We start from the raw sequence: 20,716 nt of genomic DNA on the forward strand, positions 1-20,716 counted from the left end.
GACACCTATCATCTCTAACCATTGACCATGCTGGTTAGGGCTGATGAGAGTTAGAGTCCAACAACATCTGGAATACCAGAGGTTCCCCATCTCTGCTATATAGCACTGGGGGGGGGATGAAATATCCCTGTAAAATGCAGGGAGGGAAATACACCTTTACAGCAAGTACTCACGCAACCCTAGCCCTTCCCCACTTCCAGAACACTGACTACAAAGCTGTTAGGGGGTTAAGCTGGCAAATTTCATCTTATTCCCCTCTACTCCATTCCTTAATCGTCCCCCCTCAACTGACATGGCAACATTCCGTATATCCCAGAAGCTCACAGGCCCTTGTCCAGCCATTTTTAAGTTACCTTTTTAAAGTGTATATTTCTTTTAATTTACCACCAACATATATACTTCTGCTTACCTAGGGAATCCCAAAAGTATGTAAAAACTAGGACTAGTCTCCTGTCATTTCAGAAGTTCACCTGATTTGGGGATGGGGGGGGCATTTCAGGAAAAACCTCTCCGGCAAAAGAGAAGGTGGATAAAACAATTCGGTGGGAAAGTGAGTGGCTTACAAGTATGTGTGTCAGAGGGCTTCTTACTCTCCCCCCCCCCGGTCTTTATTTTAAGAATATCTGTAAAGCTGCCAGCACAATAGCAGTAGAGCTCTGGCTACTACCACTCTTTGGTGGTGACCAAAGCTCCGTTGCCAAAGCCATGGCCTTTAAAACATATTTAAAAAGAAAAAAAGGAGGAAGGTAAGACCCCCGCCCCCCCCACGACACACACACAGCAACTGTAAACTCTCTACTCCCTCCTGAGGACTGCAAGGACCAGGCAGGGACGCAAAGGGTGAGGAAGTCCCTAAGGTAACCTTGTCCCAAGTCGTTTAGGATGACACTTCATGCTTCTAACTGAGTGGATGGTGGTCCATGAAAGCGTATGCCATAATAAACGTTGGATCTTTAAAATAACACTTTATGTAGTACCTTGATCACCAAGCACAAGAGCACCAGCTTCCAGTGAAAAATCTCCAGATGAACTGTCTCTAGACAGAGTTACAGTCAGGCCAGAAGTAGTAGTGGCATTGCCACAAACATAGACACCACGAGGCGCAATATTGCATACAGCCTTAGGAAACAAATGGAAAAGGTGAGTTTTGCAAGCTGTGAGTCAGCTACCACAGTTATACTAAAAAGAACAAAATAACCCCGGGAAACAAGACTATATGGCATTTCCTTGCACTAAAAGTAGTATGATAATCATCCATACTTGTAACATCTGACTTTTCCCTAGTCCTGGATCTCCAACCACCAGAAGGTGTGGGTCTCCTCGAATAGGAATCCTGTTTTTATCATCCACATACTTCTGACATCCTCCAAATAATGCCAACACTAAGCCAGCTTTCACAATCTATTCAATGAAAGAGTGACACATAAGATAGTTGAAACAATTAGCTCAAGGTGGCAGCACATGGTCCACTGATACCTGGTAAGAACTTGAAAATCCTACCCTTCAGAGGTAGAGATGAAAATGCAAAGGCAAAATACTAAACATCAGGAACAAGGCAATTAAAAACTGGATCTGTTCATTGTTTTAAAATCACATGACATCAGTTTGTAGACGTTAGGAACAACAATCTCAGATAAACTCCTATAAAATAATTATAAAACCTTTAACTGTCACATTATAAAAGTGATATACACATTTTTTAATAATTAAAGCCAGCAAATATGCAAGTTGTCAGCTACCCTGAAGTTCATTATGTATTTTCACTGTGGCCTTCAGAACACGTCTAGATCAGATCGCATGAGGAATTCAGGAATTTATTTTTAATGCTAAGTTAACAGATTGAATCCTACAAATGGCAGGGGAATACAGAATAATGGAAGCCTCAATCTTACACAGTGCTATTCGGCATTGCTTATTGTTTGTTGCCAACAAGTTAATTGACAAAATGTGGTCAATTAAAAAAGAACCCTATGATTTCTGGAAAGCATTTAGAATATAGACCTCAGAATTTTGTTGTTGGAATGCACTTACCTCATGACCATAGATAGTAGGACAAAGAGAGCTAGGAGGGAAAAAATGCAATATTAACAACATAGTATCAAAACAAACATTTAGAGTTGTGAATAATAGCCCCCCACACACACACACACACCAGTGCTAAGGTAATGCAAACTCTGTTAAACTGAATTCTGTAAGCCTGTATGACTTGTGCTAATTAAGCAAATTTGCATGCATTCTATACTAGTTATTCTCCTCCTGCTAGTCGTTGGGAGGGACAAGAGCAAGGTGCTACATAGGGCCCTGAAATACTACTCATGGAACTGTACTTTGGCTTCTGGGATTTCACCAAGCATTGCACACACACTTTCAAATCTCTCTCTGTAGCCATATAACACCTAGTAAGAAAATTGCATTTTCAAAGTATGCTGAGATTCTTAGCTGCTATCATATTCTTTTTTTGTACAGAGTTATGAAACACACACAGCCTGGCTAATATCTTGCTAGCAGTAACAGAATTAGCAGAAGGTTTGGGCTTTCTTACAAGCCTAACAACTACTCTTCCTTTGCAAACATCAAAACCTAAGTTTTAAACATTCCAAGTCCATAAAGAATGCTAAGGGCACAATTCTGCCAAAGCTAAGCACTTTTAGGACACATTAAATTGGATTCAGCAAAATCCTGTGGCAGACAGAAGGGCTCCTTCGATCCACAGGAAGCTTTTGGTCCAGCAGAGCTCTCCAACTGTGTAATCAGGGAAGATACAATCTTTGTTGATTCCATCCTTCCCCTACAATGTCCCCCAAAAAACTGCTCCAGAGAATTGGGAGACCCCCTGGAACATGGGAAAGTTGGTGCTGAGGGCTGCAGAGGGAGAGGAAAATTGGCAAAAATCACCTTCCCCCATGTTCCATAAGCTGGAGTGTTGTGAGCAGAATTCCACCTGGTTATGTTCCCACTGGCAGAGCAAAACTCTGGCTCCAACCCATTGATTTCAATCATTACATCTCTTCCACTGAAATCACTAAGACTAAGTGATTAACTTTGGCTGGACTAGTTTTAACTGTTTAACATTAGGAAGTATTTATGGATACTTATAAATCTATACTAGTTACACAGAAAGTACCTGCACTCACTATCTCTCCTACCAATGTTTTAGATGCCTACTGTTCAGCTGTGCTATATTCTGAACATCCTGGACTCCAAGGACTGTAGAGTGAGCATTTTAGATTCCTCCTCTAATAGCACCTCAAATCCGATTCCATCTGCTTGGTGTTCTGGCACTCATCTATCCCCTCCCAGGTCACAAGTGGAATGGAGAACAGAAGAAGTTGTTCTAGTTCAGTATATCAGACCATGTTATAAATTGAAAAATTGAAAAAAGACTATTCAGTAGTAAAGCAGATTCATGTGCCCTTTTCAGCAGTGTCACACAGTGGCTATGGCCAATATGGGCCTTGTCTTTAAGCACAGTGTTTGTGAGGTCACAAATGGTGCAGGTGACATCCTCTCCTACCTCTGAAGTTATCCTAAGAGATCATACAAGTAGTACAAAAGGGGCATGGTGTCTGTCTAGGATACTGCCAGCTGGAACTCACAGCATGTTTTTGTTACATTTCTACCAGTACAGGAGGTTGGCAAAGTTATTATTACCACATTTTAGCACCTGGATTGTTCTTGGTTTTGCTGTTTTATACATCTCTGACTTTACATATATGATGGATCTTGGGGGTAGGGGAGACTTTCCCTTACTGGCAGAGCTCCTTTTTGTAACATAGTACAAATATTTCTCCCCCCCCCCCCCCCGAGAAGCTGGGAACACAACAAAAGGTGCCCAACTTTTAAATGGTGGTTAGAGGTAACTTTGCATACATTCCACCATGGACTCCAGAAGTGACTTGTAATGGGTCTACTTTTAACAAAACATTCCTGATTTGAAGAATACTCCCTACCATTGTATTCATATTTTGGGGCATGCAAAGAATATAGAAATTGCTGCTTAATTACAGTTATGCCTAACCAGGTACTGCTGTTTGATGACTAAATAACATGCAACCCACTTTCTCCAAAAATGTGATCCTGTTTTTAGTTTTTTTAGTTCAGATTGGTAATTTGGAGTGTTAAGACACGATGGCAAGCAAAATATAATATCCACTGACATGCAAGAAATGACATACTTAATAATCAGCTTGAACAGATTCTCTTCAGCTTGAATTTCCTGAACAGCATAAAGATCTTTAAGCGAAAACTCCATGCATGCTTGATGGTTTATTCCATTTTCATCGTTCTTGACTTTCTGTCCTTTAGTATTACTGACAGAGTTTGCTTCGATGTATAATAGGAAGACACATTTATCATTTTTATTTCTAGATGCTCCTGTTAAATTATCAAACCAGCAGTCATGTTAATATCTCTGTACAGGGACATACTATACAAAGGCTCATAGTAAATATTAACTTAGTTTTAAATATTTGTTAACTAAACACAGGATGACAGTTCATTAATATCAGAAGTTACCAGCTTATTCAGCTCCAAGGACCAAAGTAACCTAGATACTTGCAATTAATATGCTTATTTGTAAAGATGCATTGTTTCCATACCACGGATGTGGTGATGTTTTTATTCCACCGGCAGGAATTCAGCTTGCAACACTCCCGCTGGCAGAAAGGGACAAGAAGATATTTTTGTCGATTCCTCCCTTCCTCTACAGCACCCTCAGAGGCACCTCTCCCATGTTCCGAAGGGTCCCCCAACCCACTGAAGCAGATTTTCAGGGGATATAACAGATGGCAGGATGAGGGAGGAATCAGCAAAAACTGGCTTCTCCCCTGTTAAGCCTTAATCAGCCTTAAATGTATGCAAGACGTCAATAGGCGCAGAGTGGCCAAGTCCACCCAGTTTTGCGAACTCAGATTTGGTAATATTCTAAGGGTTTTGCTTGCATGTCAGAAACCTTACTGAAGTTCAAACCAAAAACGTCTAGTATTAGAACATGAAAGTGATGCAACAAAATACTCAAAATGAAATCCATCAAGCTATATTTCAATCCTGTACTCAACTACTGATACAGAAGTCCCACTGAAATCAACAGAACTTAATTTCATTATTGTTTTTAATTCTTAGTATTTGTACAGTAGTTTCAAGTGTACAAAGTGCTTCCCATTTTCAAGTAAGATCAATATTATCCTTCCCATATTTTCAGGGGTGGGGAGGAGCAGAGGCTGATACAGAATGGCTTGCCTGAGGTTGTCTCATAAATTCATGACAGATGAGAGATTTGAACTGGGGATTTGTAGCTCAACGTCTACCTTCATCAGCTCTCACTAGGATTACTTCTCATTAGACTACACGGTCATGCACACAGATAGCCACAAGAGTTGCTATTTTAAGACAGTGTCTTTTACCATTTTATCAATTTCTTTAACCATATACTTCATAAATTCCAAAGAAGATGAATACCTGCATAAACACCAACTCACATAAGCTATAGACAGACATAGTGTACCTTCCTCGGTGTTTGACACCTTGACAATTCCTGCAATGGTAATCACATCTCCTGGAACACAGCTATCTACAAGATCCTGAACCAGTTCACACTCTATTGTGCGAGGAATTCTACCAGCTTCTCGATGATCATCTGACATGAGCTCTTGAATCCTAGAATACATGGTATAATAATTTTGTATTTAAGATACTACATACAGATAGTGCAAATTTATACTCCCAGCCTAAATCAGAGGAAATAGCTACATTAAACAGCTTCAGGGGATGGAAGTGGTAAGAGATAGAGTATACAAACTGTTTAGGATACTGTACGTCAAAAATAGCATCCCAATTTGTGCCTGGAAGGCTAGAGGAACTCACTTTGGATCCTGGAGTACTTGTATAATGTGCTTCCTATAATGTATGTGTGTGTCTGATCGACCACTTGTGTGCTTGACCCTTGCCCTTCACAGCTTATTAAATCAAATAAGGAGGGAATGTTCAGCTGGGTCCAGGAGGTTGTAAATTCCTCCTTGAGAGAGGGAGTGGTGCTGGCCTCTTTAAAAGAGGCATCAGACCATTCCGGAAAAAGCCTAACCTGGACCTGGAGGATGTTAACAATTATAGGCCAGTGGCCAACATCCCCTTCTTGGGCAAGGTGCTTGAATGGGTGGTTGCAGAACAGCTCCAGGCCCTCTTGAATGAAACGGATTATCTAGTTCCATTTCAATCGGGCTTCAGGCCTGGTTTTGGAACAGAAACTACCTTGGTCACTCTGTGGGATGACCTCTGCTGTGAGTGAGACAGGGGGAGTGCAACCCTGTTGATTCTCCTGGACCTCTCAGCGGCTTTTGATACCATCGACCATGGTATCCTTCTGGATAGGCTGTCTGGGTTGGGAGTTGGAGGCACTGCACCACAGTGGTTCTGCCCCTACTTGGATGGCCAACGCCAGAAGGTAGTGCTGGGGGATTATTGCTCTGTGCCATGGCAATTATGCCATGGGGTTCCACAGGGCTCTATTTTATCCCCCACACTGTTTAACATCTACATGAAACCGCTGGGGGAGGTTATCCAGAGGTGTGGGCTGAGGTGCCATCAATATGTGGATGGCATATTGCCCAGCTCCACCTTTCTCATCAAACCCAGGTGAGACAGTGGCTGTTCTGAATAAGGGCCTGGGCATGGTAATGGACTGGATGAGGGCCAATAAACTGAAACTCAATCCAGACAAGGTGGAGGTACTGTTAGTGGGTGGTTCGTCTGCCCGGCTAGGTGATATTCAACCTGTTCTGGAGGGGGTTGCACTCCCCCTAAAAGATCACATTTGTAGTTTGGGGGTGCTCTTGGATCCAGAACCGTCACTTGAGGCACAGGTGAACTCAGTGGCACGGAGCATTTTTTTTATCAGCTTAGGCTGGTATACCAGCTACGCCCTTATCTGGACAGAGATAGCCTAGCTACAGTTATCCATGCTCTGATACTTCTCATCTGGATTACTGCAATGCGTTATAGGTGGGGCTGCCTTTGAAAACGGTCTGGAAACTTCAGCTGGTCCAAAATAGGGCAGCAAGACTATTAACAGGGACTGGCCAACGAGCTCATATTATGCCGGTACTTTTCTAGCTGCACTGGCTGCCAGTCCATTTCTGGGCCCGATTCAAAGTGCTGGTATTAACATTCAAAGCCCTTAACGGCTTGGGGCCAAGTTACCTGAAGGATCACCTCCTCCCCTATGTGCCTGCCCATAGGAAAGTGAGGCAGGTGGCTACTAGGAGGAGGGCTTTCTCTGCTATGGCACCCCGGCTGTGGAATGAGCTCCCTAGTGAGGTTCGCCTGGCACCTACATTGTATTCTTTCCGGCCCCAGGTGAAGACCTTTTTATTTTCCCAGTCATTTTAGCATTTTAGCTCTTAGCTGTGCTGTTTTAAATCTGTATTTTAAATCCCTGCACTGCTACTAGGTTTTATTCTGGTTGTATTGTTTACTGTGGTTTTGTTTTATATATTTTGTATTGTTTTATTGTGTGCTCTTTGGTTTTAATTTTTGTGAACTGCCCAAAGAGCTCCAGCTATTGGGCAGTATAGAAATGAAATAAATAAATCCTGGTAATCCATTCCCTCTCAAGAAACATGACCTCTCTAAGAATTGTTCTAAACATTCTACTAATATGTAAAGGCTGGTTCACATGAATTGCAAATGAAGGATCTGATGCTTTCTTTCTAAAAAGCAGCACTTTATTCAGGAAGGAGAGTACCTGGTAGCCAGAGCTCAAACCAAACTCTTCAAAGCACCAAATCTGTTTTTCATGGCATGTGAGATAGGATTGCTGACTTTGGATCAGGGTGGCTATTTATTGTGTAAAACCAATATAAGAGGGAAGGAACTGAACATTTCATTTAGGGATGGGATTTATTTTTATTCAACACAACTTCAAAAAAGGAGTTATATTACACTTCAAAAATGATACAGTCGGTTATTAATTTTCTCAAGAACATAGCAATGTTTTCCTTAAACCTCAACTTATAAAAATATGAGAGTCCAAAGTAGAGTTTATCAACAAATTTCAATTATACCGCCAAAATATCACATTAAAAGAACCACACTGTGTGCTTACTTAACGGACTGCCAGTCCACTGTAACAGTATAAGGAGAACTTCTGTCTGCAATGAATGATCGTCCATGGCATTCAGGCAAAGGACACTGAAAACACATTATGTTGAAATTTAGTACAAAAGCAGGCTTATATGGCAACAGCTTGTTCCATATGATTTTGGGGTAGGAGGAATCAAATCTGTATTGATTTTCCTTCCCCCTTGAATAATACCACTCTGAATAATTCTTTAGCTTTAAACATATAAGCCATGTTGATCAAACTGGTAGTAAACCAGAAGGCATGACAGATATTTTGTCTAATTTTTGAAAGGTCTCTTATTTTCCCTTAAATGTTACTACTTTAGGGCATTATCCAACTGTGTCATTGTGCTAGTGGAAACTAGGTTCCAAACTATGCCCAAGAGGAGAATCCAACTAAAGTCATGTTTGCGCAAGTGGGGTTGTGCAAGCACTTGCACATTACCCCCGTGCAAACAGTTGTGCATTATACTTGTGCAACAGAAAGGTTCTGCTGAGGTTCTGCTACTGCTATTTGAGTTTGTGGAATGGGACAGTCAGATACTGCCCTTAGCGTTTAGTCTTACCAGTCTAATAATGACAAGTGGCTAAAAAAGTGTTTTAATTATTAGAATAGTTACCTTTGTAGGGAGAGTATATTTTCCATCAGGGAGAGGTAAACTTTGCGTGTTTCCACAAGCGCTACATATAAATGCCATCTTAGTACAGATAGGCTTAATATTACTGACACGCACAACAGTCCCGCGCAAAGCAACGTATTTCCCATAGCAATTAGCTCGAATATTCTTAAGTTGAGTAAGAGGTTCATAGTTGTACACTCTAAAAATAATAATTCATAAAGAACAAAAATTAGGTAACTGTGTATTAAATACAATCCAGAGAGATCATCCTAAAACCTACCGTGCTATGCATGCCTCTGTAGGAGTTACTGCTGTGTAGACATGCATAAAATCAGGCTGTACATCCCATTGGGAAAAAAAATCAATGAAACTTTAATTAGTCATAACTAACCTGTGCCATTGATTTCAACGGGACTTAAATGTAACTAATTTTGCCTAGATCAGGGCTAATGCTTTTAGCAATAATTTAGCAATGCTTTGCTTTACAATACCAAATAGCATTCCTTTTCTACATAGCAAGCATACTGCTTAAACCTCTGAATTACAGCTGTAATGACTTCAGTATTTCTAAGAATTCACCTCTACAAGCTAAATTTTGATCTGCAAATTATTCTAGCAGACCAAAATTCAGAACAAAGATGACTGTGTGTTATGTTGTGTGTGTTGTTAACACGTTTAGTCCTAGGAAACTTCCTTTTTGTCAAGTTATTCTGATATACTATTGTGTTGCCCTGGCCGTGGGCAGTGAACACTTAGGTTAGAGGTGCCATGATAGTGATAAATCAGATCCAAAGGCTTACTTACAAGAAGACTTTACTGGGTAACTTACAGCATACCCAATGGTTGGATCAGACAGCTTCTCTGAACCACGAGCCATTGGATCAAATGGGTTTTATACAATACATGTTAGCAGTATAACAGCAGCAAGCACTCCCTAGCCTTCATTCCCACCGTCAACTAGCATTGCTACGGTTCTCTGCACAGCCACCTGCAGCTCAGCATAAACAAAATTTGCTTCTCAGGCACATCTTGATAAGGCCTTCTGGCTCATTAGTGTGGAATGTATCGGCCTTTGACTCATCTTCACATGCTCAGAGGTTTACTAGCAAGGGAACTGCACTAATAATGAACTTAAGCAAGCATTATAAATCTCTAGGCCCCTCTAACACTACAGGTGACTTGGCTACGCTCCTGGGGCCAATACAACTATAATGGCATATTTTCTAGACTGACATTGCCAAAGCTCCTAGAGTTATTATGCATTCCACAAAAATGGTCTGCCCTCTTCCTTACAACGGTGAAGGAAACCAAAACAATTCTTATTGGAAGTATAGTTCATGAAGCATTTAGTCCTGTTACCCAAAGAACATAGGATGATTGTTGAAGTCATAATACATTTGATATCCACGCCGTGTTGTCTGTCTCAATGGAAACGAGCCTTCCATTAATTCAATGAAGAGATTTCACGCTTTCTCTCCTACGTGCAAAGGATGGGATGCGTTCTTTTAACAACAAAGCATTGTTTGTTGCTACACCTTAATGAGGCCAGTAGTGGTGGTGTTATTACTGCTGTTGCCACCTCCATTCATTGGTTACTGGTTGAAGATTAATATCAGCATTCTCTGCAAACCCTGGGAGATGATCACAGAATTCCCATTTTCTAGTTTTATCTTTTACAATTATACAAGAATTTGTGTATGCCACATAGCACACAAATGTACAATTCCCCCTTTTTTGAAAATGCAGATTTTCATCCTTCTAGTAGGATTTTAAAAAATAGTAGCTACCTTGCATGAATATATGGTACATTTATTATGGGCTCTTCATCAATGGGTAGCCCTTCTTGCTCCTGCAGTTCTGCTGCATGTTTTTCAAGATCTTTGCTTAGCACCTATAGGATAATAAAAAGAGGCAAAACAATGTCCATGAAACTCTACATAATTTAGACTATATGTAGAAATAATTGGTATCACTTTTGGATCTAAGCCTTAATTTCTAAAGGTGTCCTTGCTCACACAGAAGGTGCTTTCTGCTTCTGCAAGGGAGGAGGGAGTTCCTGGCTTATTTCTCCTTTCGACTGCAGTTCCCCCATGCTACATCCTACGTTCTTCTGTGGGGGGTGGGGGTGGGCAAGCCCTCAGGAATAGGCTTTTAGGAGGCCTCTTGAAGAGGAGCGCCACTCATGTTAGCTAGTAACAAACCCATTTTGTATTCCAAAGCATAGCAAAATAAGCACAAGATACATGCTGCTTTATATGCACATGAAACAGACTTTCATGTGTTGCAGTTTCACAATCAAATAGAATAAAATCTTTACTCATGGGACTGTGGATCTAACCACACTGATTTTGTAGAAGCTTTCAGGAGTCAAAACTCTGCATTCTTAACATCCACTCCCAAAAAACAAAAAATCATGTTCTAATCTTTGCATTTTGCAGGATGCCGGAATGAGCACTTACTGGCTCTAAGAAGAGCTTTGTTCAAGCCAAGTGAAATTAGTTTATTTGCCAACTTTCACTGTCAAAATAGACATAAACTTCAAATTACACTACAAACCACTGAAACAAAAAAAATGTTTTTTCCTCCTGATTTCATAATTTTCATATTTGGGCCCAAGGAACTTAACATGTAGTGAAGTTAGAAACTGGGAAGCCTGTTAGCAGCATGGTCCTTTGAAAAGACACTCAGACCTGCGCTCCTACAAAATGAACTGGGATACATTTCACTGAATTCAATGGGACTTACTTCTGAGTAAACATGCATAGGACGGCATTGTTGTGCACAGTAACATGCATGTGTCCCTTTCTTCTGCTTCGTTTAGTTTTCTAGCCAGACAATTATTGGACTATCAAACACAACACAACCATGCAGAAGAAAGATCCCAGCCCAGGTTCTTTTGCTTAAAGGGCAAGTAACCCAATTTAACCTTAAAAACAAAAAGAGGCAGGAAGCTTGGGCTGCAATCCTATGCTGATTTACTTGGAAGAAAATCTTACTAAAATCTGAAGAACTTCTTTCCAAGGACTGTTAGATATTTAGAAGTAGGGATAGTATATGGGAAAGACTAGAGATCTCTTCAAGAAAATCGGAGATAGCAAGGGAACATTTTGTGCAAATACGGGCATGATAAAGGACAAAGAAGGCAAGGACCTAACAGAAGCAGATGCAATTAAGAAGAGGTGGAAAGAATACACAGAAGAACTATACAGGAAAGATCTGAATGTCCCTGATAGCCATGATAGTACGGTCACTGAACTTGCGCGGGACATCCTAGAGAGTGAAGTCAAGTGGGCCTTAGGAAGCATTACTAACAACAAAGCTAGCGGAGATGACAGTATTCCAGCTGAGCTATTTAAAATCCTACAAGATGATGCTGTTAAAGTGCTGCATTCAATATGCCAACACATTTGGAACACTCAACAGTGGTCACAAGACTGGAAAAGGTCAGTTTATATTCCAGTTCCAAAGAAGGGCAATACCAAAGAGTGTTCAAACTACCGTACAATTGCGCTCATTTCACATGCCAGCAAGATTATGCTCAAAATCCTACAAGCTGGGCTTCAGCAGTATGTGAACCGAGAACTACCGGATGTACAAGCTGGGTTTCAAAGAGGCAGAGGAACTAGAGATCAAATCGCCAACATTCGCTGGATCATGAAGAAAGCAAGAGAATTCCAGAAAAATGTCTATTTCTGCTTCACTGACTACGCTAAAGCCTTTGATTGTGTGGATCACAACAAACTGTGGCAAATTCTGAAAGAGATGGGAGTACCAGACCACCTTGCCTTCCTCCTGAGAAACCTGTATGAGGGTCAAGAAGCAACAGTAAGAACCGGATATGGAACAACCGATTGGTTCAAAATTGGGAAAGGAGTACGACAAGGCTGCATATTGTTGCCCTGCTTATTTAACTTATATGCAGAGTACATCATGAGAAACTCCGGGTTGGATGAATCACAGGTTGGAATTAAGACTGCCGGGAGAATTATCAACAACCTCCGATACGCAGACGATACCACCCTAATGGCAGAAAGCGAAGACGATCTAAACAGCCTCTTGTTGAGGGTGAAAGTGGAGAGTGCAAAAGCTGGTTTGAAACTCAACATTAAAAAAAACTCAGATCATGGCATCTGGCCCCATCACTTCCTGGCATATAGAAGGGGAAGAAATGGAAGCAGTGACAGATTTTACTTTCTTAGGCTCCAAGATCACCGCAGATGGTGACTGTAGCCATGAAATTAAAAGACGCTTGCTCCTTGGGAGGAAAGCTATGGCAAACCTAGACAGCATAGTAAGAAGCAGAGACATCACTTTGCCAACAAAGATTCGTATAATCAAAGCTATGATTTTCCCAGTAGTAACGTATGGCTGAGAGAGCTGGACTATACAGAAGGCTGAGCACTGAAGAATTGATGCTTTCGAACTGTGGTGCTGGAGAAAACTCTTACGAGTCCCCTGGACTGCAAGGAGTGTCAAATCAATCAGTCCTAAAGGAAATCAACCCTGAGTGCTCATTGGAAGGACAGATACTGAAGCTGAAGCTCAAATATTTTGGCCACCAAATGCGAAGAGAAAATTCACTGGAAAAGACCCTGATGCTGGGAAAGATCGAAGGCAAAAGGAGAAGGAGACAGCAGAGGATGAGATGGCTAGATAGCATCACCAATGCAATGAATATGACCTTGAGCACACTCTGGGAGAGAGCAGAGGATAGGAAGGCCTGGCGTGCTATGGTCCATGGGGTCACGAAGGGTCGGACATGACTTAACAACTGAACAACAACAAAAATACTTGTTAAAGGAACAGTAAAGCTGCAATCCTATCCACACTTACCTGGGAGTAAGCTCCATTGAATTCAATGGACCTTACTTCTGAGCAGACATGCATAGGATTGTGCTGTAAGTGACACAGTCACACCAGATAACACCTACAATCTGTGAATCTTTTATTTTGCACTCAAAAGTCTACTGCTCACTATCTGTTTGATGTATTTACCTGATGTATGGCCAGGCCCATGCAGTCCAATATTTTCTGTGGCATTTCCCTGAATTCAGAAGCAATATCAGGTATTGATTCCACTAATTCTTTATCATTTGTCAGCTCTTTATAATCCACAAGAATGCTTCCTTTTCTTTCTATTTCATCCTAAGAAATGAAACTATGTGGAAGTGAATTTGTCACAGAATTTTAAAAGGTTATACCTCAGTGTTTTTACTCTATTACGTTTTATTTTAATCATATTTGTACACTGCACTGGTATCTGCAAGGATGAAGGGCAATTCTAAATGTTTAATAAATAAAGTGTTTCGGCAATACTGCCAATACTATTCTCACAAAACACCAAGTCTTTATTAAACAGCATCATCACCCCCAGAATATATAAGTTTTGGCTCATCCATTTGAGCTATCTCAACTGGTTGAACTATTCCCTGAATCAGGGAGAAACCTCTGGGTTATGCACTCCTCTTTTCCACTTTTGGCACACTATAATCAGAATGAGATAGATTAAATTGAGTGAAGGCTAATACATGATGTGCAAGTAATTTAGCACTTGAAATGCAATGGCTATATTCACATATAACTCTAAGTCAGCCTTCCCCAGCCTGATGAACTCCAAATATTTTGGACTTCACTTCCCATCAGCGGCAGCCAGCATGGCCAATGGTCAGGAATGCTGGGAGCTGAAGTCCAACAGCTGGAGGTCACCATATTGGGGAAGGCTGCTCTGAGCCATGGTTTGTTGCATTAGCCATGAATTGTCCTACACATGAGCAAACTAAACGCAGCTTATTTTCCTGATTTGGGTTTTTTTCTCTCCCATCCATTTTGCCACCCTTCAGAGTAGTTTCATTTTCAGGCTGCTTTTGGTGGGTGCCTCCGTTTCAGGGCAGAAAGCAGCACAAACAAGCCAGGGATCAGGCATCGTTCTTGGTTCAGATATCACTACAAGCCATGGCTTAAACAAGCCAGATTTCGCAAGTCAAAAACAAACTATGGCCTGGTTTGCACAACACAGCAGCCCACCAGGGCTTAATTCATCTGCAAAGTCTGTCATGTCGTTCCAGGCACCTTATTTGAGAGTTGTCTGAGCCTCAAACAACCCCTGCTGCCTGGGTTCACATGACACAACAAGCCATGGCAAGCTGAGCGCCCATCGGCACCATGCAAAAATGGCAACTGTGGGTGCCCAGCACAACACAACAGCTCCTGTAGGTGAATTAAGCCACAGTGGGGCTGTCTTGTCATGCAAACCAGGCCTATGGCTTCTACTTGGGGTTTACCCCTGGTTAATAAACCATAGTTTATTTGCCCAGATAGGTTCAGACACAACGACAAGCCAGATTTCAACAAACCACACCACGGCTTAGCGTTGTGTGAACTACGCTAATAGGGATGTGGTTTAGCACATGAAGATGCTGTCAGAGCAAGGAAGCTGACTAGAAGGTATTCAGCTCCCTTCCAGTCCTGACCTTGTAAAGGTCACTACTGTATTGCATTAGTAGCCTGGCTTTACGCCCACCAGGGCTTTCAAACAAGTGACAGCATAACATCGTAAACATAATATCATAATATACTTAAGAACGCTATAAAACTTAGTAAGAATGCAGTCAATAGGGAACAGTAAAAAGTATAATCAACGCTAGGGATCCTAAATTAAGCCTCATGACCAAACATCAGACCCCCAAAGGCCTGTAAAACAAGTTATTACAGATCTTCTAAAGGGCCGTACAGAATTGGTCTGCCAAGTCTTTCTAGAAAAGGCACCACAATGGCTCTGCTACTTGTGGTTGTCAATCTAGCCTCAGAAGGCAAATGTATTCAAAGCAAGATATCACTCTAAGATCATAGGGGGCAGGGTGAGGAAGGAAAGACGGCCACATAATAATGTCTTACCTTATCATAAAGATCTATTCGAGACATAAAAAACTTTTCAAATGCGTCAGTCTTCTGAATAAAAGGGGATTTGTCATCATATGCTGAATTGGAAAACACAGATGAGTTAACACAGATATTTATACCTCTAGGTAACCCTGATCCTACACCCTAAAAGCACACATGTTTAATTAGTAGGCATTGTTTATATTGCAAGCAAATCCTTTATCTGATTTTTTTAAAGGAATCAATGCCCTTTTGAAGTCGAACAAAACATTTTTGCTGCAGATGTTATTTGTTTTGCTTAGGACTGAAAGGGCTGTATCTAACGTTAGTCTAACTTAAGTCCAATTAATTTCAATGGGTCTACTCTAAGTAGATAAATTGATACAACCCAAAGACACTCCTTAAATCTTCTCTATTAGCAATTACATTTCCTCAAAGTGGTACCAAGTCAATCAGAAAGAAAACCCCTTTCTCCAAAGCAACCCTAGAAATAAGCTCATTAATTCTGATGCCTATCACTGTCTTTGGTTACTACAGGCATTAAAAAGCTACTGGCCGTATAATCCTAAACACACGTACAGCACTTTTACTCAGAAGTAAATCCCACTTTGTTCAATGGGGCTCAATCCCAGGTAAGTGTACGTAATATGCCTTAAAACCTGATCTTATGCAGAACTAGGCGTGCCTAAACCCAATAACTGATATTATAGACCCATTTAACTCTGTAGGATTTACTTCACAATACACATGCACAGGATTGGGTTACATGACAAGAAAGCTGATTAGAGCACTACTAGCATTTTTGAGAGAAGCCAAAATTAGTTTATCTTACTTTTAAAAAGCAGGATATGTTTTAAATTTAAATTAATTAAATAATTAAATACGTATTTAAAATAAAGCATCTGGTCATAGTGTGAAGCACATGTTAAAAGTATTTCCATTTGAAAGGGAGAACTAGCTTTAGTCCCTCATATAGTAAACTTTATGTACTGTGTCCCAGATATCTGCAAAAGGTTGTTTGCTTATTGGCCCAGCGAGCACAAGTCACATAAACCATTTATTTATATATTAAACCATTTATTTATACATTAAAAAGTTGGGTTTGTCCAAAAGAAAAAATCCAAATTCCATAATCAGGACACTTTTATTAGGGCTAGCCAAAACGCACGCAATTGTGATCAAGCTTTTGAGAGCTTGCACATAATTTTTTGCATTTATTTATATAGCACCATAAATGCACATGGCACTTTACAGAGTAACAAACAAGACAGGTCCCCACTCTGAGGAGCTAAAAGTCTAAAAGAAGATTAGCAAATATGTAAAAGTAAACCCATTTACTTCAAACTGTTTGTTTTTACATAACCATGTATTTTATAGTTACAGTATCAAGAGTTTAGCATCACCCCTTGAGTTGAAGAGGAGAATTAAGTGCAAGCCAGATTTTTTCCCCTTCTCCAGCCTTCCATTCAGTTCTCTTATATATTCAGGAAAAAGCTCACCTTCAGAGAAATAAAGTTTCCAACCTCTGTAAGGAGTAACCCAATCCAATGTTGTCTGAATGAGCTGAGGAGGAGCTGAAAAGTATAAGAAGTCAATGATAACAAATTTTAAATCAGTTTTACGAAAATTATGGTAGATGTAGTTACAATTTACACCCAAAGTGATAATGAAACTATCAACTGCCTGTGCTACCCACAAAAGCAACTTTGAGATGGGATTTAGGTTTGAAAACTTCAGTCCATTTCAAGGCTATGACAACGCATTATGCTACTCCAGAGTATGGCAACCCTAGACTCCAGCATTGCATTATGCTATCACAGGACACATTCCAGCAACTAACATATTCCTAAGAAAAAGGCAAGCCCCAACAGCAAAACACAATAATGCAAAGTCACCTTGCAGAATTCACATACCAGACTTCCCAGCACCATTTTTCCAGTCTCCTCTCTGTCCACGACCTTTTCCTCTTCCTTGCCATCCTCCTCTTCCTCTCCACCTCTGAAAGCCACTGCCTCCACATCCAGAACCTTTCCCACTGGACTCTCTGCTCATTTCAGCACTCTAATCGCTTTGCAATCCCAAGTAAACTAAAGGACAATACTTTAAATCCATTTGTGTGGCAAGTGACATTACATCTTGCAAGTAATCATTTATTAACATGGAAGAAAACAGATGAATTATAAAACGGATGTATAAAATATGACTGGGTTTATAGTGTTTTATTATTTTATTTCTAAGATTTTTAAACTGCTTTTCACTGCTGCTCCTAAAGTAAAATAAAACATCTTAAATCACGGAATAAAAATTGATATCAAAAGTAAAATGACAAGCGTATATCTGACCCCTACTCTGGGTTTTTCGTGCTGTGCAAACCTGGCAAGCATGGGTTATGCGAGGGTTAAACAACCCTTACATAACCCATCATCTGTTCTAGGGTTGTTCAACCCTCACATAACCCACGCTTCGTGGGTCTGTACACTACAACCACTGACTGGGGCTTGGATAAGCAAAATGGTGGCTGCACACATCCCACAGCCTCACTTTAACCCACGGTAGACTGTTGTGTCATGCGAACCGGCCCACTATGACTTGTGCGATCACGATTAGCCATGGTTTATTGAGACATGCAAACGCAGCCAATAAATACAGTTAAAATTAGCCACAGTTTAGGGTTTGAACAAAATGCTAAACTGAGGTGAAGTGAAAATGGATGCGAAAGCTTCCAGTCTCCTCCTCACGCTGTCACTGAAGCAGAAAGAAGGGTGAAGTAGACAAGCCCAAGGTCTGTTCCTGTAACATTACTCCAGAGTTTATCATTATTTCCAAATGCAGTAAATAAATGGAAGTTAGCTATAACTTAACAGGGGAAGGGTTATAACTCAGTAGTGAAATACACATACCACATCCCATGTTTAATCCCAGCACCTCTGCCTTTAAGTTGGTGAAAGCCTGAGACCTCACAGAGCCAACTAAAGTAGAAGGATCAATTGTATAAAACAATACAAGGCATCTTCTTATAGTTTAAGGGCGCAAACCTATGCATGTCCCCAGCTGGGGAATGCTGGGAGTTGTAGGCCTTTTCTCTGTCTAAACATGCATAGGATTGCGCCCTTAATGTACTATAACAAGAATATATGTACATTTCCTGTGTATCTGTGAGATCTCTTACAGGCTAAAGGATCTGATGGCCACTGCAGAAGATCAAACACTGAGCTACCTCTGATGTGTGTCAGCAGGGCAATCCAGTATCAGTTGAATCCAACACACTGTGAACACAGTATAGATCAGAATAGATTTAAATTACAAACTTACATTGGAGTAAGCCCCACTGAATACACGGGCACTTACTTCTCAGTAAGCATGGACAGGATTGCACTGCTAAAGCAGAAAGGCCAAGGGCACTACTTAGTACAAGACCAAGAGAAACAGGTCCATAGAATCATAGAATAGTAGGGTTGGAAGGGGCCTACAAGGCCATCGAGTCCAACCCCCTGCTCAATGGTTTTCTTTGTTTTAAAACTCTCCACACAAAAACTAGAACATACACACAATGAAATTGTTCTGGTTGACGATACTGCTGCTCATTCGTCTGCTCCTCTCGTGATGAACAACAAGTCCACTCTTTTGAGTGAGGATGGTCAACCTATAGGACATTGTGCATGTGATCACTAGAGACTGCAAGCGCAGGGCTCAGATGGTTGAATGCACTTCCATGGAAAAAATCCCTGCTCAGAGAAACCTAGCATGTCAGGGAGAAAACCAGGCTAGATCTCATCTCCCTGACATTTCGCCTTCGAGGCGCAAAAAAGGGGGGGGAGGAGGAGGAATAGCAGCGCGATGCCTTCTAGCTGGTAGCGTCTGGAAGCATCCAGAGTCCCCCACCTGGTTATGAAGCGGGACGAACACAGAGACAGGCCGGCCACCGCAGTGAGAACTTGTCCGAAGGAAGCAGCAACCCCAAATGCAGCGCTTACCTCACAAACGCCCCCGCCCAGGCCCGGCCGGCTCCCTCACGATCAGTCCTCTTCCTTCCCGCCCATTTTCATTTTTGCGCGGGACTACCAGGCCTCTCTCCGCCTCCGCTGCCCAGAACCAACGAGAGGCGGGCGCTGCCCCGTTGCCATAGTTTCATTGTGTACGCCCACGAAAACGTACATAAAAGGAAGCGGGCCGATCAGCGCCCGACGCGCATGCGCCCCATAACAAGTCAACGGCACAAAGGCACGCCCAACGCGTCACGCGGCTCAGGGAGCGAAACACCACTTCGTTCACAAACCGAGCGCAGTTTTGTATTGCTTCCCTCGAATGAGAGGATAGAGAAAGAAAAGGGTAGAGTGCTACGCAGCCTTTTTTAGTACAGAAACGCTGAGCTTCTAGAACAAAAAAACCGAAAGCCACCATTTGGCCCAAAGTCTTATAACAGATGGACGTACACACGGTGGGCAGCTTCCGGGTTGATTTTGAACTCAGTGTTTTGTCTCCCGGGATATGGAGGGCGGGGGCGTCGAATCGTAAAAATCCAGGATTTTATGTTAGCTGTGGTTGGACCGTAGCGTGTCTACCCACCCACCAAAAAAACAAACCCAAACCGTAGAAGCAGCGGTAGGATTCCCTGCTTTTGCCAACTTAGATTTTATTTTATGTGATCTTTTTTGAAAAAAAAAAAAGTGTTTTAGCTTTTAGGGCACAATCCTGTGCATGCTGGGGCAGAAAAAGAGGCCCGCAACTCCCAGCGTTCCCCAGCCAGCAATGTTGTTTTCTGCCTAAACGTGCGTAGGATTGCTCCCTTAAACGTGCAAGGGGGTCTGAGGGTGCTGCAACCTGGCGGGCGTTTCGTATAGGAGATTTGGGGCTGCAAACCGAAACTGTCCTCAGCCCTACCCGTGATCTACAATATTAATAGCGGCCTACCTGCAGCGCTGTCTTAAAGCGTAGAATCCCGCCCTTTCAACTTGAGGATGGGGGAAATGAGCTATATTGGCAGAACACTTTCTTTACTCTTTACGTTTTAAAAAAACAATCAGATTTTTTCCCCACACAAATAGCGACACTACAATCCTGGCTTTCTTACTATCCAAGGGAGCCTGGAAATTCCACCTATA

The 20,716-nt window shown here is 41.6% G+C and overlaps 1 protein-coding gene across 5 annotated transcripts in view; it reads right to left on the minus strand.

Annotated features, from left to right (window-relative positions):
• MCM8 (minichromosome maintenance 8 homologous recombination repair factor) overlaps positions 1–19,751 on the minus strand; it is a 47,409-nt gene extending 27,658 nt beyond the window's left edge. For 3 of the 5 annotated variants that reach the window (XR_014786433.1, XR_014786430.1, XM_084825241.1), the window contains exons 1-13: positions 19,589–19,751; positions 17,528–17,701; positions 17,114–17,188; positions 15,630–15,712; positions 13,731–13,880; positions 10,523–10,626; positions 8,736–8,934; positions 8,099–8,184; positions 5,504–5,655; positions 4,176–4,374; positions 2,032–2,062; positions 1,261–1,401; positions 978–1,119 (exon numbers count right to left, since the gene is read on the minus strand). Coding sequence is in view for 2 of the 5 variants with exons in the window: in XM_084825241.1 (XP_084681367.1) it covers positions 978–1,119; positions 1,261–1,401; positions 2,032–2,062; positions 4,176–4,374; positions 5,504–5,655; positions 8,099–8,184; positions 8,736–8,934; positions 10,523–10,626; positions 13,731–13,880; positions 15,630–15,712; positions 17,114–17,188; positions 17,528–17,666 (1,501 nt within the window). In the remaining 3 variants the exon portion in view is untranslated. Of the gene's footprint in view, positions 1–977; positions 1,120–1,260; positions 1,402–2,031; positions 2,063–4,175; positions 4,375–5,503; positions 5,656–8,098; positions 8,185–8,735; positions 8,935–10,522; positions 10,627–13,730; positions 13,881–15,629; positions 15,713–17,113; positions 17,189–17,527; positions 17,762–19,588 lie in introns of those variants that run through there. The other 2 variants (XR_014786434.1, XM_084825264.1) reach the window with 1 other exon arrangement.
• Positions 19,752–20,716: the final 965 nt, after the last annotated feature.

Source organism: Heloderma suspectum, chromosome 1, assembly GCF_057233095.1.
Source record: "Heloderma suspectum isolate Gila_16-S chromosome 1, 16-S_ref, whole genome shotgun sequence".
NCBI classification, from domain to species: domain Eukaryota; kingdom Metazoa; phylum Chordata; class Lepidosauria; order Squamata; family Helodermatidae; genus Heloderma; species Heloderma suspectum.